General features: G+C 37.1%; 1 protein-coding gene, 1 long non-coding RNA gene and 1 pseudogene across 9 annotated transcripts in view; 1 reads left to right on the top strand and 2 right to left on the bottom strand.

Annotated features, from left to right (window-relative positions):
* The window catches only part of LOC128314491 (uncharacterized), a 34965-nt gene extending 19432 nt beyond the window's left edge, over positions 1–15533 (bottom strand). For 2 of the 4 annotated variants that reach the window (XR_008296201.1, XR_008296202.1), the window contains exons 1-2: positions 15170–15533; positions 13365–13472 (exon numbers count right to left, since the gene is read on the bottom strand). This is a non-coding gene — a long non-coding RNA (uncharacterized LOC128314491). Of the gene's footprint in view, positions 1–4978; positions 5479–13364; positions 13473–15169 lie in introns of those variants that run through there. The other 2 variants (XR_008296203.1, XR_008296204.1) reach the window with 2 other exon arrangements.
* SEC24B (SEC24 homolog B, COPII coat complex component) overlaps positions 1–19666 on the top strand; it is a 99045-nt gene extending 79379 nt beyond the window's left edge. For 4 of the 5 annotated variants that reach the window (XM_027062252.2, XM_027062264.2, XM_027062245.2 and 1 more), the window contains 13 exons: positions 769–887; positions 1486–1541; positions 1784–1990; positions 5085–5208; positions 5634–5792; positions 6850–7023; positions 8100–8210; positions 9932–10107; positions 10959–11096; positions 14036–14140; positions 14948–15040; positions 18419–18522; positions 18769–19666. In XM_027062252.2, the coding sequence (XP_026918053.2) occupies positions 769–887; positions 1486–1541; positions 1784–1990; positions 5085–5208; positions 5634–5792; positions 6850–7023; positions 8100–8210; positions 9932–10107; positions 10959–11096; positions 14036–14140; positions 14948–15040; positions 18419–18522; positions 18769–18883 (1681 nt within the window). In that variant the 3' untranslated portion in view covers positions 18884–19666. Of the gene's footprint in view, positions 1–768; positions 888–1485; positions 1542–1783; positions 1991–5084; positions 5209–5633; positions 5793–6849; positions 7024–8099; positions 8211–9931; positions 10108–10958; positions 11097–14035; positions 14143–14947; positions 15041–18418; positions 18523–18768 lie in introns of those variants that run through there. The other variant, XR_008296195.1, reaches the window with a different exon arrangement.
* Positions 19667–22899: 3233 nt separating this feature from the next.
* Positions 22900–22990, bottom strand: LOC113600990 (uncharacterized; annotated as a pseudogene).
* Positions 22991–27973: the final 4983 nt, after the last annotated feature.

Below are 27973 nucleotides of genomic sequence, written 5' to 3'. Positions count from 1 at the left end.
CTGATAATAGATAAAATGTCTTGATGTTCTTAAATGTGATTTTTATTTAAAAATTTCCACATTAAAATCTGATTTACAGGGGCGCCTGGGTGGCTCAGTCGGTTGAGCGTCCGACTTCAGCTCAGGTCATGATCTCACAGTTCATGGGTTCGAGCCCCGCATCAGGCTCTGTGCTGACCGCTTTCTCAGAGCCTGGAGCCTGCTTCAGATTCTGTGTCTCCTCCTGTCTCTGCCCCTCCCCCACTCACGCTTTGTCTCACTGTTTCTCAAAACTAAATAAATATAAAAATAAATAAATAAATAAATAAATAAAATAGAATTAAAAAATAAAATCTGGTTTACATTAATTACATTGTCTTTTCTTGGAAAGTACTCATTTGTCATCTGCCCTTAAACAGTTTGAGCTACATACACTCTTTTTGTAGCATTGGAACTGAAAATATGAGTAAGTGTTTAGTTAAAGGAGTGTGTGCTAGAGGAAAGTTAGTAAGAAATCTTTGATTTTTTTAATCATTTTTAGTTTTGGTTTATTATTTGAACATGGTTCAGTTTTCTTGAGTATTAGCTCTAAACACGTTGGTTTCATCTGAAAATGGGATGTTTCATCTTTGCTCTTTTCTGGTGTATGTTGGTTTAGAGAGGAATAACTTTCCTCTATGAAAAAGCATGCGTAATTATTCTTAGACTTTGTTTACTATTTCATTATTTTTTTTTAATAAAATATGTTACTAAACACTTTGAATTTAAAATTATCATTTTTATCCTTAGGCTTCCTGGAGATTCACGAACAAGAATAGGGTTCATGACCTTCGATAGCACTATTCATTTCTACAATTTACAAGAAGGATTATCACAACCTCAAATGTTGATTGTGTCTGATATAGATGGTAAGCAGTGAATAGAAGTCTTTGTGACTATAGATTTTTGAATTGAGGCTACTGTATTTAACAATACATCCTGTCATAGTGCTGTAAGGATAATTTGGTGCACTTTGATACTTTAAAAACAGTTTCCTGGCGAGGTGCCTGGGTGGCTCAGTTGGTTGAGCGTCCAACTCTTGACTTTGGCTCAGGTCATGATTCCAGGGTTGTGGCATCCAGCCCCATATCAGGCTTTGTGCTGAGCATGGAGCCTGTTTAGATTCTTTCTCTCTCCCTCTGCCCCACTCCCCAATTCATGCTTTCTCTCTCTCTCTCTGTCCTTCTCCCTCTCCCTCTCTGTCTCCTCTCTTCTCTCTCTCCTCTCTCTCCTCTCTTCTCTCTCTCCAGATAGATATAGTTTGTTTTCTGGAACATATTTCATTCTAAGTTTTCTATGTCTGTGTGTGTACTTATATGTGCACACACATATGTATAATATATATTTAATAAAGCAGTATCATGGTTCCCATTATATCTACGGCCTGTTAAAAACTAAGATTTTTAAATTTATGATACTCTTTTGACTTGATTTATCTCTTGATTAAAATATATGTTTTCCCTTTAGATGTTTTTCTACCTACACCGGATAGCTTACTTGTGAATCTGTATGAAAGTAAAGAGGTGAGATTGACTTTTCTCTTAAAGTATGAAAATATTTCTGTTATTTTAACTGTTTACTAAAATCTTTAACATTTGTTTACTTAGTTTATTAATATTGCATAGACAATGTAGGTAGCATACTTATTGGCCCCTCAGTTTATATCCCCTAAGATACAGTGGTATATATTATACTCCAGAATGTTTTAAAGAAGAAAATTGCCTTGCCCTCTGAGTAATTCAACTTTTAATCTTTGTTTTCCCAGCTTATAAAAGACTTATTGAATGCATTACCAAATATGTTCACCAATACAAGAGAAACACACAGTGCCCTTGGTCCTGCGCTTCAGGCTGCCTTTAAATTAATGTCTCCAACAGGTGGCCGTGTGTCTGTATTTCAGACACAGTTACCTTCCTTGGGTGCAGGACTTCTGCAGTCCAGAGAAGATCCTAATCAGAGATCAAGCACAAAGGTATTCTAGATTTGGTTTCTCTGTCATGTTTAAGATTTTGTTTTGTACCTCCATAGCCCGTGTAATTATTTGTTCGTTATTCTGCTTTTCTACTTCATTGATAGTAAAAATCTGGTGAGAAAATGTATCATTTTGCGTTCTTTGTATTACTTTCTTTGCAAGTCATAGAAATTTAAAAATAACTTACTCTAATCCTTTCATTTTACAGATGAGGAAAATAGATTAAATTTGCCAAAGGTTAAGTAACTAATGGTGAAGGTGTGACTTGATTTTCTGGCTGCAGTTCTCTTTTCTGTTATACAACTGATAATACTAAATCCGAGATATTTACAGTTTAACATGTTCATACTAATAAACATTTAAAAAAATTTTTTTAATGTTTATTTTGAGAGAGACAGAGTGTCAGTGGGGAAGGGGCAGAGAGAGAGCGGGAGAAACAGAATCTGAAACAGGCTCCAGGCTCTGGCTATCAGCACAGAGCCCGATGCGGGGCTCGAACTCGGGAATGGTGAGATCATGACCTAGGCTGAAGTCGGACGCTTAACCGACTGTGCCACCCAGGAGCCCCCATAAACATTTTAAATATAAAGATAATACAAACCATTGTACAACAAGAATAAACCATCAGTAATCTTTACTATCAAGATAATAGCATTTAGGGGTGCCTCACTGGCTGGGTTGAAGAACATGTAACTCCTGATCTTGGGGTCTTGAGTTTGGGTCCCATGTTGGGTGTAGAGATTACTTAAAATCTTTAAAAAAAAAAAAAAGATAATAATGTTTATATAAACATATACAAATATGCATAATCAGGCATCATACGTATATAGTATATGTTTTAACTGACTTTTTTTCATTGAAGAGTACATTGTGAGCATTTTCTGAGGTCCCGAAAATTGTCTTAATTTTTTTTTTTTTTGAAAAAAAATTTTTTTTTTCAACGTTTATTTATTTTTGGGACAGACAGAGACAGAGCATGAACGGGGGAGGGGCAGAGAGAGAGGGAGACACAGAATCGGAAACAGGCTCCAGGCTCTGAGCCATCAGCCCAGAGCCCGACGCGGGGCTTGAACTCACGGACCGCGAGATCGTGAGTGGCTGAAGTCGGACGCTTAACCGACTCCGCCACCCAGGCGCCCCTGTCTTAATTTTTTTTTAATGTTATTTATTTTTGAGAGAGAGACAGAGAGAGCACAAGCAGGAGTGGTGCGGAAATAGAGGGGGACACAGAATCCAAAGCAGGCTCCAGGCTCTGAGCTGTCAGCACAGAGCCCAACACGGGGCTCAAACTCACGAACCTCGAGATAATGACCTGAGCTGAAGTCAGAAGCTTACAACTAAGCCACCCAGGTGCCCCTGAAAATTATCTTTAAAAAATATTTTTTAGAGGCACCTGGCTGGCTCAGTCAGAAGAACATGCAACTCTTGATCTCAGGGTCATGAGTTCAAGCCCCGCTTTGAAGGTAAAGATTACTAAAAAACATAAATAAACTTTCAAAAATAAAGAATATCTTTTAGTAAATATGAAAGTACTCGATTTAATTAGTTGCCTCCTAGCTACTGAACTGTTGTCTCCAGTATTTTCTCTATTAAAGAAAAACAAAAAACAAAAATTATGAGACTGAATATTACTTGGGTTTTACATGAAGATTTGGTCAGAATATTTTAATCCCTTGTTTCAAATAATAAATGAGCTAGAATAATCATTTTTGTGCTGTGTATAAGTTTTATGTGACCTCAAGGGAATACTATTACAACTAATTGTGAGAATGAACTAAACAGTTTTAGTAATGCCATAAACATTTAGCCACATATTTAGTTTTTCCTTAGGAAAAATTCCTAGAAGCGAAATTATTGGGTCAAACTTAAGTTATTAAAGTGTTTTACTTGCTTGGGGTTTTTCTTTTCTTTTCTTTTCTTTTCTTTTCTTTTCTTTTCTTTCTTTCTTTCTTTCTTTCTTTCTTTCTTTCTTTCTTTCTTTCTTTTTAATCAACTGCATCCTTAAGGACTCTCAAATCTTCTAGCCATTATTTTTACTGTTTTTTTATTCTTCATCAATTTGCTAGAGAAAAATAGTGCCATATTTTACTTATTATAGAAACTCTATTATTAGGAAGGTTTTTTGTTTTTGTTTTAAGTAGGCTTCATGCCCAATGTGGAGACCAAAGCAAGTTTTGAACTTACAATTCTGAGATCAAGAGTTGGGCACTTAACCAACTGAGCCCCCCAGGCATCCCAGAAACTGCATTTTTTAAGTTGTTTTTCAGAAAAAAATCTAATTTTAAAATAAATTAGGGCAAGTGTATTTTTTGAACTCATCAAGTACAGCTAGCATTCAGTTCATTGATCTATTGCAATCCATCATAGAATACTGAGGGGTTTTGAACAGAGGAAGGTGTTATGTGTTACTGAAGTCTCCAGTGCAGTTTTGTTTTATTTATCTCATTTAACTTATAGAAATACTCTTTATTTCCTGGGACTCAGAAGCTTAAATACCTGTTCTGATATACATATTTCTTCATGTCTGAGTAAACTCTAATATAGTAATCATACATTATAATTAAGAGGATTGAAATATTTTGTTATGCAGTGTAGCATAGGAGTTAAGAATTGGAGTCTGACTCTTGCATTTTTAACTCTTCACCAGTGCTACCTTCTCAGCTCAAGTGTCCTCATGCCAGTAGGAAAAACCTTCATCAGTCTTTGATTCCGTCACATTGTCATGTAACAGTACACAGTAATGGTTAACAGCACTCACTCTGGAGCCAGAGCCAGACTTCTCAGTTTTATATTCCAGCGTCCGCCACTCAGTAAACACGTAATTGGTTGTTACTTAATCATTTTTTGCCTCAGTTTCCTCACCTGTAAAATGTAGGTAACTTCAATTTATTTAAAACGTCTCGAACAGTCCTTTATTAGTGCTTTATAAATGTTAACAATTAGTCTTGTAGGATCTATGCCAACTACCTAGATGTTTCTAAAACTTACTTAGTTTGATAGGAGGACAAAGTATCATCTTCGTTACTGTAAGAGATGTAGAAATGTGTGCATAGCGCAAGGCTTCCAGCTCCTTCTTTATGGCCTGTTGACTTAGGTTGTACAGCATCTTGGCCCTGCGACGGATTTTTATAAGAAACTGGCTTTAGATTGCTCAGGGCAGCAGACTGCAGTGGATCTGTTCCTCTTAAGTTCACAGTATTCTGATCTTGCTTCTCTAGGTAAGGAGATTCCATGTTCATCTGTTTACATAAACATTTTTAGCATATAGTCAAATCTAAACTCTTTAGTAAGGGTTCTCTATTTGGGGATAAAAAGCATGTGAATTAGATAGATGATATCTGTGAAAATTACCAGTAACTGTACAGCACTATACAAATCTAAAATGCTATTACTATTTGTTTTTAAAATCTAATTCCTTTGCCATTCTGCCCAACAATAAACCCTATCCAGATATTTTACAAATATTTGTGTTTTCGCAGATTCGTATTTTTTTACTTTGACAGCTTAGGCTTCTTCCTTAAGACTTAGATTTTTTTCATGATATAAAAATCTGTACTATTGTTGGGCAAGTAAGATATTCCTGGATATTATTATAGGATATCATTGTTTCTATAGCTAACATTTTTTATATTTCTCTCTAAAGCTTGCATGTCCAAGTATTCTGCAGGGTGCATCTATTATTATCCATCTTTCCACTATACTCACAATCCTTCACAAGCAGAAAAGTTACAGAAAGACCTGAAACGGTATCTCACAAGAAAAATTGGGTTTGAAGCTGTTATGAGAATAAGGTGTACTAAAGGTATGAAATTACAAGAATCATGCTTTATATTACATACTTTTGTCAAAATTACTTTGACTACCTATAATGATTCTTCATCATTCAGGACTCCCTGCTTGAACCAGTCAGCTATAAGCTGTTTTAAATGTATATAGTTATTGAATAATCATTGCCTAATTTCTTAAGTAATTTGAATAAATGAGAAAAAGTAATGTTTGCTTTATTAGGAAGAACCTAAGAAAAAGCCATACTGGAGGTGATTTTAGAAGGAGAATTAGAGGAGTAGGGAAGATCATAAGTGAAAATTGTTTGATGAATGATCTTTGCCTTCATAATCGTTCAGTTAGTCTTCAGTTTGCATTACCTCAGTTTTATGTGAATGTTTGCTGGAGGGATTCTCATCCCTAATTTTACCTAAAAAAAATTTTTTTTTAGTGTTTATTTTTGAAAGAGAGAGAGACAGAGCATAAGCCGGGGAGGGGCAGTGAAAGAGGGAGACACAGAATCCAAAGAAGGCTCCAGGCTCTGAGCTGTCAGCACAGAGCCCAACGCGGGGCTCGAACCCACAGACTGTGAGATCATGACCTGAGCGAAAGTCAGACCCTAAACAGACTGAGCCACCTGGGCGCCCCCCCAATTTTAATTCTTAAATAAGTTATATAGTAACCGTCATTAGTTTCATTTTGTATATTAGATCTTTGTCTGACTTCAAATCATGGATGAGAAAATATAAGATTAGTTATCAATACAAGTTAAATGTATACTGTCTCTTTTATATAACATGCATTGTTTGTTAGTTTTGAATTGGTATTTTAGAACCTCTACTAACACCCTAATCCTAACCTTTTTGATTTAGAATCACAGGGGCACCTGAATGGCTCAGTCAGTTAAGCATCTGACTCTTGATCTCGGAGTCTTGAGTTCAAGCCCCGCATTGGGCTCTATGCCTCCAGCATGGAGGCTACTAAAAAAAAAAAATTCAAAATCAGAGACAGTTTTTACTTTAAAAAGGAGCTTTAGCCTGAGGTAAAGATACTTCTGTCGCTTTATCTTTTATAACAAGTTTTCTCTTCCTTAGGTCTTTCAATGCACACTTTTCACGGAAACTTCTTTGTCCGTTCCACTGATTTGTTATCCCTTGCCAACATCAATCCTGATGCTGGATTTGCAGTACAGCTGTCAATCGAAGAAAATTTGACAGATACTTCCTTAGTGTGCTTTCAGACAGCTTTATTATATACATCAAGCAAAGGTAATGTTAATAGATATGAAATATAATCAGCCGTAATTTCCCCCTCCTTTTACATGCTGGTGGAAATGGGGAGAAAGAATGAATGTACAGTGGGAGATAAATGGAATCTGCATTAGTTAATCAAATATATGTTCTGTTGGTTTTTTTTTTTTAACTCATTTTGAATCTTTAATATCATTTTGTTGTCATTGTTGTTTTTGTTTTGTTTTGTTTTATTAAGGGAGAGAGTGAGCACACAAGCAGGGGAGAAAATCCCAAGCAGGCTCCACGCTCAGTGCAGAGCCCGATGCAGGGCTTAATCCCACAACCCTGGGATCATGACCTGAGCCTAAATCAAGAGTCAGACACTCAACCAACTGAGCCACCCAGGTGCCCTCTTAATATCTAATATTTAATATTTTTGACTCGTGGAAGTCATGGATTCTCAGTATCGTATGTGTCTGGTAAACTCATGCTAAATCCAGCTATGTCATCCTTAGCATTATTTTTTGCCCCATAAAATAAATAAATCTGTATATCATGTAAGACCCGTGTTAGTTACTTGACAGTCAGGTTTTCCGACATTTTACTATGCTGTATATAATTTACAATGATTGATATTAAACTGAAAACCAGGAGGCACCTGTGTGGCTCAGTTGGTTGAATGTCCAACTCTTGATTTCCACTCAGGTCATGATCCCAGGGTCGTGGGATCAAGCCCCGTGTCAGGCTCTGCACTGAGTGTGGAGCCTGCCTAAAATTCTCTGTATCTCTACCTCTGTCCCCCTCCACAGCTTGTGCGCGCGCGCTCTCTCTCTCTCTCTCTCTCTCTCTGTCAAAAAATTAAAAATAATAAAAAATTTAAAAATAAAAGCCAGAACCTAATGCTTAACTGTATACAAAATATATATCACAATCTATAAATATGGGGAGTGTTTGATTTTCTTTAAAACCCATTACGTGTAAACTTTGTTTTTACATTTCAGAATCCTGTTGGTTTAATTCAGTCAATAGTAACCTGAATACTGTTTTGACCTGTCTGCTTTATTTCTGTCTTGGTCTAGTGTGTTTTGACATTATTTCATCATTTCCTATAGGTGAACGGAGAATTAGAGTGCACACGCTCTGTTTGCCAGTAGTGAGTTCACTAGCAGATGTGTATGCGGGAGTGGACGTACAGGCTGCCATCTGCCTTCTGGCAAACATGGGTGAGTAAGAACGTGGACGACTTGGATTCTTCTGTCCTAAAAGCTGAAACCTGGACGTTTTTTACCCTAGAAATTACTTACTTAGAAAGTGTATATGTTTTACATCTTCACTTACAGAAGTGTGAATTGGACTGTTCTTATATTTCTTATTAACTCTTTAGTTTAAAACCTCCTGGGGGAGGGGCGCCTGGGTGGCGCAGTCGGTTAAGCGTCCGACTTCAGCCAGGTCACGATCTCGCGGTCCGTGAGTTTGAGCCCCGCGTCAGGCTCTGGGCTGATGGCTCAGAGCCTGGAGCCTGTTTCCGATTCTGTGTCTCCCTCTCTCTCTGCCCCTCCCCCGTTCATGCTCTGTCTCTCTCTGTCCCAAAAATAAATAAACGTTGAAAAAAAAAATTAAAAAAAAAAATAAAACCTCCTGGGGGATTCATAATCACTAAAAACTGGTAACAACCCAAATGTCCTTCAGTTGATGAATGTTTGAACAGACTATGGTGTATCCATACCATTAACTGTAACTCAGTGATAAAAAGAAATGAATTGTTGATACGTGAATAGACATGGATGACTCTCAGAGGCATCATGCTAAATGGAAGGGAGCTAGCTTCAAAAGGAGACAGCTGTAGACATACTCATATGACATTCTGGAAAAGGGAAAATTCCAGGGGTGAAAAACAGATCAGTGATTATCAGGGTTAAGGATAGTGGGAAGATTTTACTACAAGGGGCCAGCACCACTGGATATTTTTGGGGTAATGGAACTGTGGTGTATTTTGATTGTGATATTGATTACATAGCTGTGCGTTTGACATATAATCACCATAGAATTATACCCAAAAGAATAAATATTATATGTAAGTTTTAAAAAAAAAAGTCTTTTGGGGAATTAATATAATACTGGGAGTGTTGTTTTTAATGAATTTTCCTTTTTGACATGAAATGAATCTTATTTTTCCTGTAGTCCTAAAGAAAAGTAGTCATTATTATCCATTTTGGGAAAAATTATAATACCATATACTAAAGTATCCCAGTATTTTATTATTTTATCTGTATTTCAAATTCAGTATGTTATATTGATTGTTTTTCAATATAATTTTTTTTATTCAGTATAATTTTTATTTTTAATACTTGGGCATACCTATAAGCTATCTCTAGTTTAATAAAATATGTGCTTGGAAGAAAATAACTTTCACACTGATACCTGGCTCTTCAGTGTCTGCATGAGAAGCTATGTTCAGTTGCCCTCTTTTTTTTTGTTGACCTGGAAATGCTTTAATGAAGAAAATTTTAGAGGATCTCAAGGTATGACTCAGATAGCAGAACCCAGCATTGTTTATGCAAAAAAAAAAAAAAAATGATACTTTATACATGTGACTTCTACTGGAGAAATGAAAACATCCCTAGAGCTTTCTTGCTCAGATGTAAATGGATGGTACACATTCCCTAATATCAATAGAAGTTAAGCATTTTTAGATGTATAGAGACTAAAACCAAAAGGTCCGAAACCATCTAGATTTGTTCTGATTGACAGAATTGTTCACATTTACCTCACAAAAAATGTGTCATGAGTAGACACTTACAAAATGAAGGGGCAGGTGAAATGTATTTTTCTATCCTGAAAACAGTGTTTGTTGTTTTCTTAAGAAATGCATGTAAATTTTATCTCTTGTAGCATTCATTGGAATCTAATGGTGAAATACATTTTCATTTTGATTGCTTTATAGCTGTTGATCGATCCATCTCCTCAAGCCTATCAGATGCAAGGGATGCCTTAGTGAATGCTGTCGTGGATTCCTTATCTGCATACGGCTCAACGGTCTCAAATTTACAGCACTCTGCCCTGATAGCACCCAGCTCCCTCAAGCTGTTTCCTCTCTATGTTTTGGCCCTTCTTAAACAGGTAGCTCTCTGTCTACACTGTTACATTTCATAAAGGTGAAGAAATGAAATCCAGGTTTTCTGTGGTTTTTCATATTTAACTAGACAGTTTTGCAGCTTAGCACTGGAAAATTTTTGAAAAACAGAAGATCAGTGGAAAATGAAAGTATATAAAAACAGGATGTTTGAAACCATATGCTCTCTTTAATATGTGGAAGCAACAAGGGGCACCTGGGTGGCTCAGTTGGTTAAGCGTCCAACTTTGGCTCAGGTCATGATCTCGCAGTTTGGGAGTTCAAGCCCCGCATCAGGCTCTATGCTGACAGCTCGGATCCTGGAGCCTACTTCGGATTCTATATCTCCCTCTCTCTCTGCCTTTCCCTGGCTCATTCTCGCTCTTGGTGTCTCTCTCTCTCTCTCTCTCTCTTTCTCTCTCTCTCTCTCTCTCTCTCAAAAATAAATAAACATTAAAAAAAATAATATGTGGGAGCAACTTAAAGAATGGTATACTTTTATAGCACACTCTTAGTATGTATGTGCTTCTGGAACAAGACTCTAAGGAAAGGATATACTGTCCATCGAAAATCTTTCCAAGTCTCAAGCACTATAATAACTGTTATATATGTATCATCTTATTTAATCCTTACCACACCCTAGAGAGGTAAGCATTTTTTTTGTTTTTATTATGATAATAGTATAGCTTTGAGAAGCTAATAACTTGCTCACCTATCTACCTGTTCAATGTCAGAGCTGAGAATTTAATCCAGATCTGTTTTGAAGGCCATGCTTTTTCCATGACTGATGGTATATATATTTGTTTTAATGTTTGTCTATATTTGTTTTATTTGAAAATATGTATTTTTTTCCTCGTAGAAAGCATTTAGAACTGGTACAAGCACACGCCTGGATGATCGTGTATATGCCATGTGTCAGATAAAGTGTCAGCCACTTGTTCATCTAATGAAAATGATTCATCCGAACTTATACAGGATAGACAGATTGACAGATGAGGTAGGATTTTTTAAATATATTTGAGCGTCTTGATTCTACAGCTAGGCTGCTAATGTAAGGTGCTAACAATTTTTTACATCTGCTCTTTCCCTATAGTAGTAATATAGTAAATGACGACACTAGCTGTAGAGTTGGTTGAACAGTAGGACTATTAGATACTGTCTATGGTCATGGAGTTTTCAAAAATAACGGGAAGTAATTCAGCTTATGGGTTTGGTTATATTTATTACAAAGTAAATTGTAGAGTGGACATTTCCATTTGTATTTGGTAGATACTGACTGTTCTGATGTGATCAGAATGCAATTTTTGGTTTTGTTTTTAATTCCAGTATAATTAATGTATAGTATAATGTTATGTGTAAGGTTCAGGTGTACAATATAGTGGATCAACAATTCTGTACATTACTCAGTGCTCATCATGATAAATGTACCCTTAATCTCCTTCACCTGTTTCCTGCATCTCCCCCCACCTTCCCTCTGGTAACCACCAGTTTGTTCTCCATAGTTAATAGTCTATTTTTTGTTTGTTCCTTTTTTTCTTCATGTTTTCTTAAATTCCACATATGAGTGAAATCATGGGGTATTTGTCTTTCTCTGACTGACTTACTTCATTTAGCATGATACCATCTAGATCCACCCATGTTATTGCAACTGACAAGATTTCATTCTTTTTTATGACTAATATTCCATTATTTATATATACCACTTCTTTATCCATCCATCTGTTGATGGATACTTGGGTTGCTTCCATACTTTGGCTATTTTAAATAAATAAACATAGAGATGCTTGTATCCTTTTGAATTAGTGCTTTTGTATTCTTTGAGGAAATATCCAGTAGTGGAATTACTGGATAATATGGTAATTCTATTTTTACCTTTTTGAGGAACCTCCATACTGTTTTCCACAATGGCTGTACCAGTTTTCATTCCCACCGATAGTGTATGAGGGTTCCTTTTTCTCCACATCCTCGCCAACACTTACTTCTTGAGTTGTTGAGTTTGGTCATCTGACATGTGTGAGGTGATATTTCATTATGGTTTCGATTTGCATTTCCCTGATGGTGAGTGATGTTGAACATCTTTTCATGTGTCTGTTAGCCATATTGGGTGTCTTTGGTGAAATGTCTTTTCATGTCTTGCCCATTTTTTAATTGGATTATTTGGGTTTTTGTTCTTTAAGTTCTTTGTGTATTTTAGATCTAACTCCTTATTGGATATGTCATTTGTAAATATCTTCTCCCATTCAATAGGATGTCTTTTGTTTTGTTGATTGTTTCCTTTGCTGTGCAGAAGCTTTTTATTTTGACATGGTCCCAACAGTTTATTTTTGCTTTCATTTCCTTTGCCTTAGGAAACCTATCTGAAAAAAATGTTGCTGTGGCTGATGTCCAAGAAATTGCTGTCTGACATGCCCTCTTCTAAGATTTTTATGGTTTCAGATCTCAGATTTAGGTCTTTAATCCGAGTTTATTTTTGTGTATGGTGTAAGACAGTGGTCCTGTTTCATTCTTTTGCATGTAGCTGTCTAGTTTTCTCAACACCATTTGTTAAAGAGACTGTCTTTTTCCCATTGCATATTCTTGTCTCCTTTGTCAAAGGTTAATTGACCAAATAATCACGAGTTTATTTCTAGGCTCTCTATTCCGTTCCATTGATCTATGTGTCTGTTTTTGTGCCAGTGCCAGACTGTTTTGATTACTATAGTTTTATAGTATAATTTGAAATCTGGGATTGTGATATCTCCAGTTTTGTTCTTTTTTTTCAAGATTGCTTTGGATATTCAGGGTCTTTTGTGGTTCTATATGCATTTTAAGATTCTTTTAGTTCTGTGAAAAATACTGTTGCTATTTTGATAGGGATTGCATTAAATCTGTAGATTGCTTTGGGTGGTATGGACATTTTAACAATACTTGTTTTCTAAATCCATGAGCATGGAATATCTTTCCATTTGTTTGTGTCATCTTCAATTTCTTTCATCAGTGTTTTATTGTTTTCCGAGTACAAGTCTTTCACCTCCTTGGTTAAGTTTGTTCCTAGGTATTTTATTATTTTGGGTGCAATTGTAAATGGGATTGTTTTCTTAATTTCTCTTTTTGCTACTTCATTATTAGTATATAGAAATGCAGTGGATTTCCGTATATTGATTTTGTGTCCTGTGACCTTTCTGAATTCATTTATCATTTCTAGTAGTTTTTTGGTGGATTCTTTAGGGTTTTCTGTATATTGCATCATGTCATCTGCATAATGAAAGTTTGACTTCTTCCTTACCAATTTGGATGCCTTTCATTTTCGTTGTCATCTGATTGCTGTGGCTGGATCTTCCAATACTGTGTTGATGAAAGTGCTGAGAGTGGACATCCTTGTCTTGTTCCTGATCTTAGGGGATGGAAAGAGCTTTCAGTTTTTCACCATTAAGTATGATGTTAGCTTGGGGTTTTCATATATAGCTTTTATTATGTTGAGGTGTGGTTCCCCCTGATACAAGTGCAATTTTGATTATATTATAAACCAAATCTGGTATCCAATAGTTATTTTTAATATGCAAATTTATAGTGTCTTTTCTTTCTTGTGTTAAAACTCTACTCGTTGGAATCTTCTTTATTTTGTTACTAGAAAAATGTAAAAAAGTAGCTTGCTTTGCAGCAGATTTAATAGTCATACTTTTAATGTGTCCAGATCCCAGAAGGGAAGGAAATGGACAGATCATTTTACATATTCATGTTTTTTATCTTTGTAATTTGAATATATCTGAGTGTCTTGATTCTATAGCCAGGGTGGTAATGTATTATCAATAATTTTTTTGCAACTTAGAAAATTCTCAAGTGTCATTTTTTAGTATTTCATAAAACGCTGGTAGTAGCCTTTACGTTCCAGACTGTGATGATAGTTATATAAGTTCCTTCACGTTTCATCTCTTTTTTTTTTTTTTTTTTTTCCAGGGTGCGATACATGTTAATGACAGGGTCGTACCTCAACCACCTCTTCAAAAATTGTCTGCAGAAAAACTGACAAGAGAAGGTGCTTTCCTTATGGACTGTGGCTCTGTAAGCACCCTCTACTGATGATGTTTAACACTGTTCTGGCTGGCAAAAGTAGAAACACTTACAGAGGCCAGCTCTGTTATCGTAGGTCAGGCAGTGAAAGGTGGGATTAGGAACTGAGAAGCAATAAATTGGTACCTGGCACGAGCAGTCAATTTATTTTAGACTTTTCTAGTCAGATACCATTTTATTATTATGGATTATTTATTGTCATGGGTTATGTATACTTGATAAAGAGAAGTAAAGAGAGAAATTCTGTCTAGCATCTAGAATCATTAAATTCAAAAGGACCTCAAGAGTCTTAGCAGTTTCAACTTCTCCCCATTGTCTGAGCCATTAGTGATTAGGAGTTCAGGAGAAGTCACTGGGCCAGATGGTGGTGAAGGGTGTCAGAATGATCAAGATAGCTTCATAAACGATACCTTATGAGCAGGAAAGGAGGGGTGAGGGAGAGCCCTTAGTTAAAATACACAGATAGTAATTGAAATAGTGGATAGGAAATACAGTGAGTCAGTTATCCTGGCTAAAGCACTACCTCCCTATTGGGGGAAAAAAGTAAGGAAGATGGTGAAATAAAATAATATTTTATGGAAAGTCTTGAAATTTAAGCAAAGAAGACATGAACCACTCTAGATTCTTGAATATGGATTCCAAATGTACCAATTATGAGTTTCCTTTTACTTTTATGTTTGTTCCTAATTTAAGATGGTGTACTTTACCTCTTTTATGCTTCACGATTTTGAGAAAATTAGTTATAATAGGTTTCTGAGTACGGAGCTTTAATATGTTGTTGGGTTTTTTTTGTTTTAGGTTTTTTACATTTGGATTGGAAAAAGCTGTGACAATAATTTCATAGAGGATGTGCTTGGGTATCCTAATTTTGCATCAGTACCACAGAAAATGGTCAGTGGGCTCTACACTTTTAACTTTTTGTATGCTTGTTTGTTTAAAATGTTCAGTGAGATCAAATTCACATACAATTCACCATTTTAATTATCATAAAGTCAACTCATTAGCTTTTAGTATATTTACAGTGTTGTACAACAGTCACCAGCACCTTAATTTCAGAGCATTCCCATCACCCCAAAAGGAAACCTATATTCCAAATTCTCCCCTCCTGCTTTCCCCTAGCAACCCCAATCTACATTCTGTCTCTGCAGATTTGCCTGTTCTGGACATTCCATATAAATGGAATCACATAAGATGTGGCCTTCTGTGTTTCGTCTCTTTTCATTTCTCATAATATTTTCAAAGTTCATCCCCATTGTAGCACATATGAGTACTACTTCATTCTTTTTTTTAGTTTATGTGCTGCGGAAGGAAGCACAAGTACTTCATTCTTTTTTATGACTAAATAATAATTGTGTAGTTATGCTACATTTTTAAATCCAGTCATTCATTCATGGACATTAGCATTGTTTTCCTTTTGGAGTTACTGTGAGTAGTGCTACTGTGAACAATTTATGTACAAGTGTGTGTGTAAACATATGTTTTCAGTTCTCTTGTGCATACCTAGGAATGTGCATACCTATGAATAAAATTGCTGGGTCATATGATAAACCCTAGGTCTGATTTTTTGAGGAACTGCCAAATTGTTTTCTAACAACTTTAACTTCTAAGTTTTTTTGCTGATAATAAACATAATTTTTTTCAGTGGGCCTTTTCTGGATGTGTATTAACCCATACCAAAGAAATATGATTCTGAAAATAGTTCTCTATTTTATTAACGAAAAGGCCTACTTTAAAGTCAACGTAATTTTTATCACATTCTGGTATTGTTTGATTGATTGATTGATTTTATTTTGACACATTAATTCCAGAGTTCGTTTCTAAAACTCAACAAATGAAGGTAATAAGGAAAAGTTTAAGAAGAGGGAATAATGTCAGCAGAGGGGAAAAGCATATGAAGAATAAGTTGTTGTTGTTGTTTATTTATTCATTTTGAGAGACAGAACAGGCAGGGGAGGAGCAGAGGAGAGAGAGAATCCCAAGCAGGCTCTGTACTGTCCGCTCTGAGCCTGATGTGGGGCTCAAACTCACAAACCACAAGGTCATGACCTGAGCCGAAATCAAGAGTCGGACACTTAACCTACTGAGCCACTCAGGCATTCCTAGAAAATAAGGTCTAAATAAAATAGTAAACTTTCTTCCAAAGCTGTAGTTATTTAAGCACTGTGATAGTGGCACAATAAATATATCAGGGGCACAAAATAGAAATGGATGTAATTCATGACAAATAGAAGGTGGTAAAGATTGCATTTAAAGAAAAAAATACTAGAAAAATAATCTTTATTGTATTAAAATGGGTAGGGCCTTTGTAAGTCCGTGATGGAAAAGATTAATAAATCTGAGAGCATTAAAAAAAACATTTCCATGTGGTAAAATAAATAAAGACAATAAAATCAGAAGGTTATCTCTAACTCAGGACAGAAAAAGGGCTAATTTCTCCAGTATTAAAAGTTTTCTTACAAATCTTTAAGAAAAAGACACCCCAGTCCCCTCAGAAAAAAAGGAAAGGAAAAATGGGCAAAAGATTTGAATAGGCAGTTTATAGGAGGGAAAATCTAGTAGTAGCCATGTGAAACAATGTTCAGCTTCAATCATAGTTAAAAACAATAACAGTAAATAAAGTTTTCTATTTAAATATTTTCTATTTAAATTTTTACTCTGTACTTTGAGTTATTTAGTTTACTATTAATTTGGCTTTGGAAAAAACTTCATCATATAACATATATATAACTTACATATATAAATATATTTATTAAATTTATAAAATATACTTATGAAAACATATAAGAATAGACTTTTTAGGTCTTTTAAAAATAATCTCGCACATAGTTTTAAATATGCATACACTGTTCTTTAGAATTCCTTGTCCTTAAATTTTCTTTTAAGTTTTATTTTAATTCCTATTTAATTCCTCCCTAATCCCCATCACCTATTTAACCCAACCCCACCTCCCTTCTGGTAATCATCAGTTCTCTAGAGTTAAGAGTCTGTTTCTTGGTTGGTCTCTCTCTCTTTTTTTTTTTCCCTTACCTTGTTTATTTTGTTTCTTAAATTCCACATATGAGTGAAATCTTAATAGTATTTGTCTTTTTCTGACTGGCTTATTTCACTTAGTTTATACTCTAGCTCCATCCATGTTGTTGCAGATGGTGAGATTTCATTCTTTTTTATGGCTGAATTATATATATATACACCACTTTATCTATTCAGTCAATGAATAGTTGGGCTGCTTCAATATCTTGGCTATTGTGAATAATGCTGTTATAAACATAGGAATGCTTGTATCCCTTTAAATTAGTGTTTTTGTACTCTTTGAGTAAATGGGTAGTGTCACTACTGGACCATAGGGTAGTTCTATTTTTAACTCTATGAGGAACCACCACACTGTTCTCCACAGAGAGTGCACCAGTTTGCATTCCCACCAACAGTGCAGGAGGGTTGGCATCCTTGCCAACACCTGTTGTTTCTTGTGTTGTTTATTTTAGCCATTCTGACAGGTGTTCTCATTGTGGTTTTAATTTGCATTTCCCTGATGGTGATGATGAACTCTTTTCATGTGTCTTTTTGGCCATCTGGATGTCCCCTTGCCCTTAAATTTTAAGGACTAAAGGAAACATACAGTTCTCTGAGGATGACTGTTATTAGAAGAGGATGTGACAGGGGCGCCTGGGTGCCTCAGTCGATTGAGTGTCCGACTTCAGCTCAGGTCATGATCTCACAGTCTGTGAGTTTGAGCCCCGTGTCAGGCTCTGTGCTGACAGCTCAGAGCCTGGAGCCTGCTTCAGATTCTGTGTCTCCGTCTCTCTCTGCCCCTACCCTGCTCGTGCTCTGTCTCTCACTGTCTCAAAAATAAATAAAAACATTTAAAAAAAAAAAAAAAAGAGAGGATGTAACATACAACTGTTGAGCAGATTTGGAAATCAGCAATAGCCCCCTTCCAATGCATGTTTCCTTTAGATGAAACATAAAAGTGCAACACGATACCAGTGGCATATTAATCATGGTTTATGTTTTATCGACTTAGAAAAAATATAATATGCAGGTAAAATACCAGTGATATATACTTACCATCAAACATGTTTTATTATCTTATCCAAAAGAATATAAACAGGTTTGTGAATAATTTCAATTTCACTCGTTTGATTGCTGCTTTATGGCTGAGGATAGAGTACTGATGGTTGGTGGTAGGGGGAACGAATCATGATTTAGTTCTAATATTGCTGAAATGTGTGAGAAAGGGAAATAATTTCCTAACTATGTTACTTTTACCAGACACATCTTCCAGAGCTAGATACACTTTCATCAGAAAGAGCGAGATCCTTTATCACTTGGCTTAGAGACAACAGACCATTAAGCCCAGTTCTTCATGTGGTAAAGTAAGTACTTCTGTAACTCAATTATGAAATTGCCATATCCTGTGCAATCTGTGTGAAATTGCTTGTCTGCAAAGCAGACTTTAAATAATATTATGAAAATGTATTCTAGTAGAAGAATGCTGTTAATTGATAAATATCCCTTACGTTCCATTTTCCTAAAGTCCCCATGTACTGATTTTTTTTAATGTATAATTATTCTTTTTAATAATGTGCATCTCTAGATAAATACCCTTTTTTCTTTTTCAGAGATGAGAGTCCTGCCAAAACAGAATTTTTTCAACATTTGATTGAAGACCGAACAGAAGCTGCATTCTCTTACTATGAATTTTTGCTTCACATTCAGCAGCAGATTTGTAAGTGAAGTGAAATTAAATTGAGTAAGAAGCAAAAGATCCGTAGCCTGAGTAAAGCGTACTCTGTCAGAGAAGCACACAGGCTGTTTGAAATGAAGGCATTTGTTGTCACAAGACACAGTGCGTAGCATAGCACCCCGAGGCTTTGGCAGAAGGTAAAGGGGAAGAAAGAACTTGACAGATTTTCTTCAGCCTGAATTAGTGGTCATGACGATGCTGTTTCACCAAGTATATTTTGAGTTGGTTTCTACACATTTTCAGTAGTGCAGCAGTACAGTGCCCTGTTCATTGCAAGCTGGCAAATTTATGTAGCTATGTGGAATGGTATGTCCTAATGTCAAGTTAGGTAAATCCCTTTTTCCTATACTTAATATAACATTTCTGGACTTGAAACTCTGACAAGAGATGCCAAAAGGCAGTGGTACCGTGTTACTTGTTTATATGAATTACTTTTTAACAAGGAATGATTTGTATTCATTAAATGAATTCAATATTTTCCCTGTAAAAACAATAGCATTTCAGTACATGAACTATAGAAAAATATATATAATGTACATAAATGTTACATTTGTAAAGAAAATGTAAAAATGTAACTACAAAATATGAATTGCTTAAACTGTGCTGCATCGTTGGATGACAACTCTTTTGTCACAGTTAGAGAATGAGGTTGACTAATGCATATGATGAATTGAGTCCACAAAAGAAATACAAAACTCTTTGTAATTCTGTTAAATCTTTTATGTGGATTTATTTATGATCAGCCTACTAATTAAAAATATTTTGCTTGACAATATTTGGTGTCTTTTTGTGTGTGGGGAGGGTTGTTGGTGTTACTTTTACATATAGGATATGTTGAATTTACTACTTGAATTTAGTAATATCTGTGAATCAATATGTTTTTATTACTTTGTGGACATTACCAAGTACTTATTCTGTTTGTATTCTAAAAGCCAATGTTACTTTCAAAATACATACAAGTATTGACTAGGAATAACTTGTCTTTCTCAGTTAAATTAGGCATTTTTTTCCTATACATTCATAGCAAGAAAATTTTCATGACATAGTGACTATCCTGTTTGTTAAGATTACCATCTTGAATTTTGAGAGTCATTTTATTCTAATGAAAAAAATCTCTCATTTACTAACAGGTTATTTACTATAAAAACTATTAATGATCTATTAGATCATTGAATGGAATTTTATAACTATAAAAGTCCCATCAATTAAGTTCAGAAGGAAGAAGGAACTTGGTGTGTTTAGTGGGTGATTTTTACTGCTTATGTATTTGGTGGCTCTATTTTCTTTAGATAAAAATAAACGTATTCTTCTCACATTCCTTGATGCAAATGAGAAGTTAAATGACTCACTCTAAATGACTTCACTAATTAATGACAGAGCTAATAGTAAAAACCAAATGTTCTCCCCTCCCACCACCTACTCCCATCCCAACCTCACCCCCAAGACTGTACTTGTCTCTGTACCATGATGCCTCCAGCAAGGGTGAATCTTATTGAACTTTAGGAAAAACTACAGTATTCTAAGGGCAACTAAATATTGTAATTTTATAACAAAAACTATCTTGTTTCTACTTTGAGAAAGAAAAAATCATTTGGCTATTTTGTTACTCATTCAGGAGGTAATTTTAAGCACTTAATACTTGTCAGACTTTGTTCCAGGCATAAAACAAACAAAATCCCCACTTTCAAAGAGCTTACAGGCTAGGGTAATGGTGTGGAGGACTGAGAAAAAGACAATGTATTTATATGTCAGGTGTAATGAATGCTACAAAACAAAATAAAGCTGGATAAGGGAATCAAGAATGCTATTTTTGGTAGTAACTAGGGAAGGCCCTTCTGGAAAATGACAGCTGAGCAGAGACCTAAACCCACACAGGTGTCTGGAAGAAGAGCCAACCAAGCGGTAAGTGAATATGGCAAGTACCTTTGGATTGCCCTTGTTTTCTCTGTAAAAGAAGCAGCAGAGTTACCAGCTGAGAAAGGGGGAAAGTAGGAGAGGCTTCAAGAAATAGTCGCTTAGGGGAGTGAGAGGTTAAATTGACCAGTGGCATGTAGTAGGATTGTCAAGCAGCGCTTAGGACGTTGGGATGTGAGTCTTGAACATAAAGTGGAACCATTGGGCTCAGCAGTGCCTCTTGCCTCTGGCCACATCCAGCTGCTTCGTGGAGGGTTGGACTTAAGCAGGATTGGTATGAGGAGGAATGGAGGAGCAAGGGAATTGAGGACACATGCAAGGGAGAGATTCATTTAAAGGCAAGGTGCACATGAGGCACCTGGGTGGCTCACTCGGTTGAGTGACTTCAGCTCAGGTCATGGATTTGAGCCCTGCATCAGGCTGTGTGCTGTCAGCTCGGAGCCTGGAGCCTGCTTCAGAATCTGTGTCTCCCTCTCTGCACCTCCCCCGCTCTCGCTCCGTCTCTGTCTCTCTCAAAAATAAACATTTAAAAATTTTTAAAAAGAGTATGGACACCAGATGGAATGAGCTGGAAACATAGGAAGTGATAGTCAGGATATGGAATGCTTGAAATTGAGATTTGGGGAAGTTTAGATTTTGGTGATGACAAGATCTAGGGTCTGTCTGTGGGAGCAGATGATTGAAGTGGTGTAAAAGATCACAGGAGGTGAAGAGGTCAGAACTTAGAACCCAAGGTTTTTAGATGGATCATTTATTCGACTGTTAAAATTTCCAAGGAAAATGACAAGAAATAGTCATAGAGAGATGGGGACTGTAAAAAAGGGAGCAGGGAATATGCTCTGGTGTGATGGCATGAGCTCAGAGGACTTGGGGGAGGCAAGGAGAAAGGATAATCTGGATGTCCACAATGAGGAGCTGAGGGGTGCCTACCTAGGGTTTGAGATAAAAAACAGACATCTCTTGAAAGGTTTGCAAAGGAAGTTGTGCCCTCAGAAGACAGCCAGGTTCATTAGAATGTGTAGGGACTGACATCAAATGGAATGTAGACATGATGAGTTAATCCTCATGTGAGATGGAGAATCTCCTTGCCTCCAGGAGGGACGAGTCTGTGGCCACTTGTTTTGTGAAGCAGGGACTGACGAGAGGGACAGACGTGCTTACCAGGAATTCTGTGAGCCCCTTTTTAATTAATTGAAGCTGTCATTAAGTCAGAGGTTCTTAGTGTGTGTAGTGGGAACGGAAAGAGAATTTCCTGGGAGACCTTTTTTGATATACATCTCTTCTGCTTCAAATCATATTCACCATCTGGTAAGGGGTTGACCAGAGAGATGTATTTTAAAAGAGTATCCCAGGTAATGTGAAAAACTTCCTAATCCCCTGCTAGAACGACTGCTGAATAGGAACATACAATTTGATTTATAGAGCTGCTGTTTACATGCTACTTTTAAGGAATACTTCTATAGAACAAATCAAGTATAGTTCACAAATCAGTGGAAAAAGAATTATATTTTTTATACTATATAAAAATTATATATTTTAACTTGTATTGCAAAAAAACATTTGGAAGCTATTTGTGGATATTAATCTGTTGTGGTCAACATGTGAGGCTATAATCTACACATATTAGCAACATGTAATACTAAGAAAACCGTAAGTATTCAAACTAACTTTTTTTAGAATTTGAAGTAACTTTTAAAGACACTAAAAATACTTTCAAAGCCCCTCCCCCCCTAAAAAAAACCCTCACAAAGCTGAAAACAACACTGCAGATATTATCTAGGTGGAATCACTGATAAGTGAAAGAAGACTTTAAGTGGAAAAAAAAGCACTTAAGCTTTGGCATATGAAACAGATACCTCCTGAGAAATAAAAATGGTAGGTAGATATTTTATGATTCACTCATTTTTTTAATCTCTGAATTCAGAGATAGAATCTGTGTCAATCAGAAAATTGTGTCTCTTCCCGTCTGCCTTCTTATAATACCTGTGAGGCATGGCACATAAAACACGTGGGCAGGAAGTGTCCGTGTATATGGCTTGAGGGGGGAAGGTAGCGCAGCTAGGGGACACAGGCTATTGATGCATTGCCTTCTGATCGGTCACAAGCTAATCCAAAAATGAAAGCCATTTCTTCAGTTGCCATTAGTACTACACTTGATCTTAGCCAAAAGGCCGAGAAGTGATCTTCAGTTGCCATTAGTAAACAATGCATAGTTCTATAAATTTTCATTTCAATTTGGAGACCAAAAGTATTACTTATTAGTAACCCACTGAGTTAAAGATTGCTAAAATTCGTATTCACTCATTTGTGAATTAACAATCATAAACTGGTGTTATTATAATTTACTTGGGGCACCTGAGTGGCTCGGTTAAGCATCCGACTTCAGCTCAGGCCATAATCTCCCGGTTCATGGGTTCGATCCCCGCGTCGGGCTCTGTGCTGACACAGCTCAGAGCCTGGAGCCTGCTTCAGATTCTGTGTCTCCCTCTCTCTCTCTGCCCTTCCCCCACTTGGGCGCTCGCTCTCTCTCTCTCTCTCTCTCTCTCTCTCTCAAAACTAAACTTAAAAAAATTTTTTTTTAATAATTTACTGAGACTCTACTTCTATTCTCCTAATAAACCTGGTTCCCATGCAAAGTTCATAATTTTTCAAAAACTCCCCAAAGTGCACAGAGTCTGTCAGACAACTGACAGAAACTACCCTCCGGCAGGACTCAGGCATTTCCTTACGAGTACATCATCACTGTTGGGAGATGTTCATGGTTTTTGTTATTTTTGCTTTTCAGCTACCTGTTGGTAGCCACTTAGGTTGTTGTTGATAAATGTGATTAGTGTGTAGTGATGTATATATGCTTATTTTTCCACTACAATTTTCTACTTTTCTATAACTACATTTTAAGTATATTTTTTTGGTACGATAGATGTAAAATAATTATACATACTCTCATTGCTAAAACAGAAATATGTGTAATTTACACATCTATCTAGCTTGTAACAGTTTATTGATAACTAATCTGTGCTGGTGGCTCAGTCAGTTGAGCATCCGACTTCGGCTCAGGTCGTGATCTCATAGTTCATGGGTTCAAGCCCCGCGTTGGGCTCTGTGCTGACAGCTAAGAGCCTGGAGCCTGCTTCAGATTCTGTGTCTTCCTCTCTCTCTGCCCCTCCTCTGTTTGCACTTTGACTCTCTCTCTCAAAAATAAATAAGCATTAAAATTTTTTTAATTTAAAAATAAAAAACTGTGCTAGTTTAAGCAATTTGTAAATAGAATTAAGGTAAGTGCTGTGTAATTACTAAGAATTTCAAAGTCTTTTGAAATTAATAGCCTGTGGCTTTATAATATTAAACATGTGTTTAAGCTTATTCTTTTCTTTAGGAATGAATAATATGCAATTCCTGTATGTTCCTCTCAATTCTTTATTACATAGAACGTTAACTTTATGGTACAATTGTATCTGGGGTGTTTTAGTATTTATCCTGCCTCACATATCCCTGAGCCCCTTTCCTAGAAGAGGCAACATAACAGAAACACATTCCATTTAGTGACTGGAAAACTGATTAGCCTTTCTTACAATGGAGTCATTTCACAAAGACCCTTGGGAAAATTGTAAAGCACTATACTAGTTTGGAAAGTCGGTTTCATTTTTTGTGGAATTTCTTTTTTCCATATTCCAGTTTCTTTCAAATCTTGATCCTTTGGGGCTTACATCTTGTGACCTACATAGTAACAATAGGAAATGCCTATTAACATATGCTTCACATTGAAAGCTGAGTAATTTTACTAGAATGCAAGATACTGTGCCTCTAGACTATCTGCTATTAATTAGCTAAATAATTAATTATAGAAACTGATAAGTAGTTATTTGCAGAGTCAAGATTAATAGAAATGGAGGAATAAGTTGTTAAAGCAAGAAGGGTCAAAGCTGAAAGAAGAGTTCTTTAATAGCTAGGATCCAGAGTTCTGTGTCCCCAAACAATAAGGGATCTGAAGGGTGTTTCCCCCCAAAATGTAGTGAAGCTACCTTGTCTTTGTAGAACTCAAGGCAACCTTTGGGTCATAGTTGGAGAAGGAATGGGGACAAAATTGTAATGGAGAATGAGTGGGAACCAGAAGGATAACCGTGAAAGGAAAAGAACGACTGTACATTATAGGAGCTGCCCTTTGTTCATATCCAGGCTTTGCGTGTGCTGCTCCCCTTACTTAGAAAAAGGAAGCCTCTTACTTAGAAAAGAGTAAAGCTCCATCCTGGCTTTACTCACTGAGCCCCGCTCATCTTTTGGAACTCAGCCTGAAGATGGCTACCGCCTGGCAGCCTTCCCTGACCACTCCCCCACCTAGCTTAGAAGCCCCTCCTGTGTATTTCCATGCTACCTTGTGCTATCTCTGTCATAGCCCCTGTCGTACTGTGTTGTAATTGACACTCTCCCTTAAGTAGAGGAACTATGTTCTCCCTCAGACTAAGACAGCGTGTTGTCTTTGTGCCCACCCCCACCCCCGCCATGCCTGGCCCTTCAGAGACATTCAGTAAATGTTGAATCAATTTTGAATAATTCTAACTTAGAGATGAAATGAAAACCTGGAAACAAAAGTAAAGAAACAGTCTCTTTGAGATAAAAGAAGAAACTTACTATGCAGCGCTAGGTAGAAATTGAAGGAAAGTCTGAGGGAGAGAATGGGGATAGTGCCAGAAGGTGAGTACAAGCCCCACGAAAACTCAGAGGAGTGCACCATGTCGGAAGTTTCTGCAGGGTTCGAGGTCTGGAGTTTGTTGCAAGACTCCCTCCAAAAGGAAAGACAAGTTGCCGTTTCTTGTGTCGCCTTCCACAGCAATATGTACGATGCTTGTGTTTTTTTGGATCTTAGAAGCTACCCCTCCCACAGTTCCGTGTGCTGCTCCCAGCCGTCCAGCAGGTAACGTATCAGGCTGCCCATCTGCAGTGCGGTCAGAGCAAGAGCCAGCTCCGCCCCAAGTCAGGCCGCAGTGCAAACCGCTCTGGCGCTCAGGCTTCACTGACCTGGCAGATCCAGCTGGAGTGTCTGTGGCAAATATGAATGCCGTATGCAGTCTCAGTGGAGATTTACAGACCTCTCGAGGGTGTTAGAGCACCCATATCTTCTGCAAAAAAACAAAACAAAACAAAACTTCTTTGTTTTTGAGAACATCTCCTAGACTGCTACTGGACTGTCCACTACAAGATATCAAGTGCTCTTGTGATGTGAGCTGACCGGTGTGAACCGGCCAGTAAGACTAAGCAGGCCCAACTGTGGTCTACTGTTAAATGGAAATAGTGTATAAGATACTGGGCCCAGCTGGGCCTGAGTTAAGTTGCGTGAGCAGGTGGCTTAGATGATGAGGGCAGCTGCTCCTTCGGCCTTCGCGTCACTTCCCATCTATGGCCTCGTGAGGTATTTCCCTGTAACCAGTTAACTAAGGAAGAAAACATGAGAACCCAGCACCAACTGGACTGCTATAGTATTAGTGTAGTGGTGAATGGAAATCCTCTTTATGGACAGAACACAAACTGTACAAGTGTCCAGACTAAGATGGCCTGTACGGCCTCCCAGGCAGTTGCTGATGGCTACTTAAATGATAGGGGACTTGGAAGGAACAAGATTGGAAGTTAATGACAAAGAGGTTTGGAGACACAGGTATATGGAAGGATTTCATAAAATGGACACAGTGAGATAGTATCTGTATTCTAAATGAATGTACAACAAAGGGCGTCTGCAGCAAAAATCGTCCACCTCAGTCAGGTGGCCAAAGTGACCATCTGTGAAGGTCAGCCTTTTTCCTTAGCCACCCCAGCATTTGGCTCAGTGGCCTGTGTACGAAGTTGCTGTATCTGTGAGAATAGAAGCTATGCATGGGCTAAACTATCGATGTCCCCTCACCAAGGCTGAAATGGCTACCAACTACTATATTCCTAACCTGTTCTCAGCCGAGACCTACTTTGATTTCTCAATGTGGCATCATTTCTTGGGAAACAAGGCAGCTACCCACTAGCAGGTTGATTACACTGGACCTTTCGGTCATGGAGCGATTTGTCACCAATAGAGTAGACACATAATCTGCGTATGACAGTAAAACTGTCCTGCCTGCAGTTTTTCTGCCAACACCACCATGTATGGGCTTACAGAATGCCTTCATCATTACCATGGGACCTCCACAACCTTGCTTCTGATGACATAACCCATCCCATGGCAAAAGAAGTAATGGCAATGAGAATTCACTGGTCTTACCATAACCGGTCAACTCAAAAGACAGCAGTCCTGATAGAAAAGTGGAATGTCCTAGCAAAGACTCAGTTAAAGTGACTGCTGGTGTACTGTTTCACAAGATGTAGTGTATGTTGTAAGTCTGCAACCAAAATTTTTCTCCCATAGCCAGAACACACGGGTCTAAGAATCAAGATTGGAGCTAAGAGCTTTCGCTCTTAACCTGTTCACAGAATTTGGGTTCTTAGTTCCCAAAAGCAACATGCTTCTACTAGGCGACACAATAATGTTCCCACTGAATTGTAAGTTGGCTTTGTATACCAACAGCCAGAAGGGAATTGATTCTGATTGTGAAAAGGAATTAATTTCCTGCTATGCAGTGGGGCAGATAGGACTATATCTGGGACCTACAGGGTTTTTCAGAATGCCTCTTAATATTTTTATGTTGAATTCTCAAAGTTAATGGAATATTACAGAAATTCAGTTTAAAAAAAAAGGAGGGGGTCACTGATGACCCAAACTCTTCAAAAATTAAGGTGTCTGTCTCCCGCTAGGTAAAGAATGCCAACTAACATTCTACACTGTGCTGAATAGAAATTGGAAAATGGTCTGAGAGGTATGGTCAAACAAAATTGACAGTGAAAAAGAACTCCATTCTAGCCCTGGATCTCTCCTATCACATTAGACCAACTCTAGTAGAAAAAAACAGGGTTTGAGAGCCACACAGAACAAAATTTGAATTCTAGTGTCTCTGGTAGCTATGTGACTTGGGGCAAGTCCCTAAACTTAGTATCCCTATTAGAGATCATTCTGTGCTAAGAATTTTTTGAAAATTATATGGTACAAATATGCCAAGTCTTGTGTAACTCCCAGACAAGTAGATACAGTTGACCCTTGAACAATAATGGGTTTGAACTGTTAGTCTGCAGTTTGCTTTTATAGTATTCAG

The sequence above is a fragment of the Acinonyx jubatus genome, chromosome B1, assembly GCF_027475565.1.
Source record: "Acinonyx jubatus isolate Ajub_Pintada_27869175 chromosome B1, VMU_Ajub_asm_v1.0, whole genome shotgun sequence".
NCBI lineage: Eukaryota > Metazoa > Chordata > Mammalia > Carnivora > Felidae > Acinonyx > Acinonyx jubatus.
Note: the sequence above shows the minus strand (reverse complement) of the source record. Positions and strands in the feature narration are given on the sequence as shown.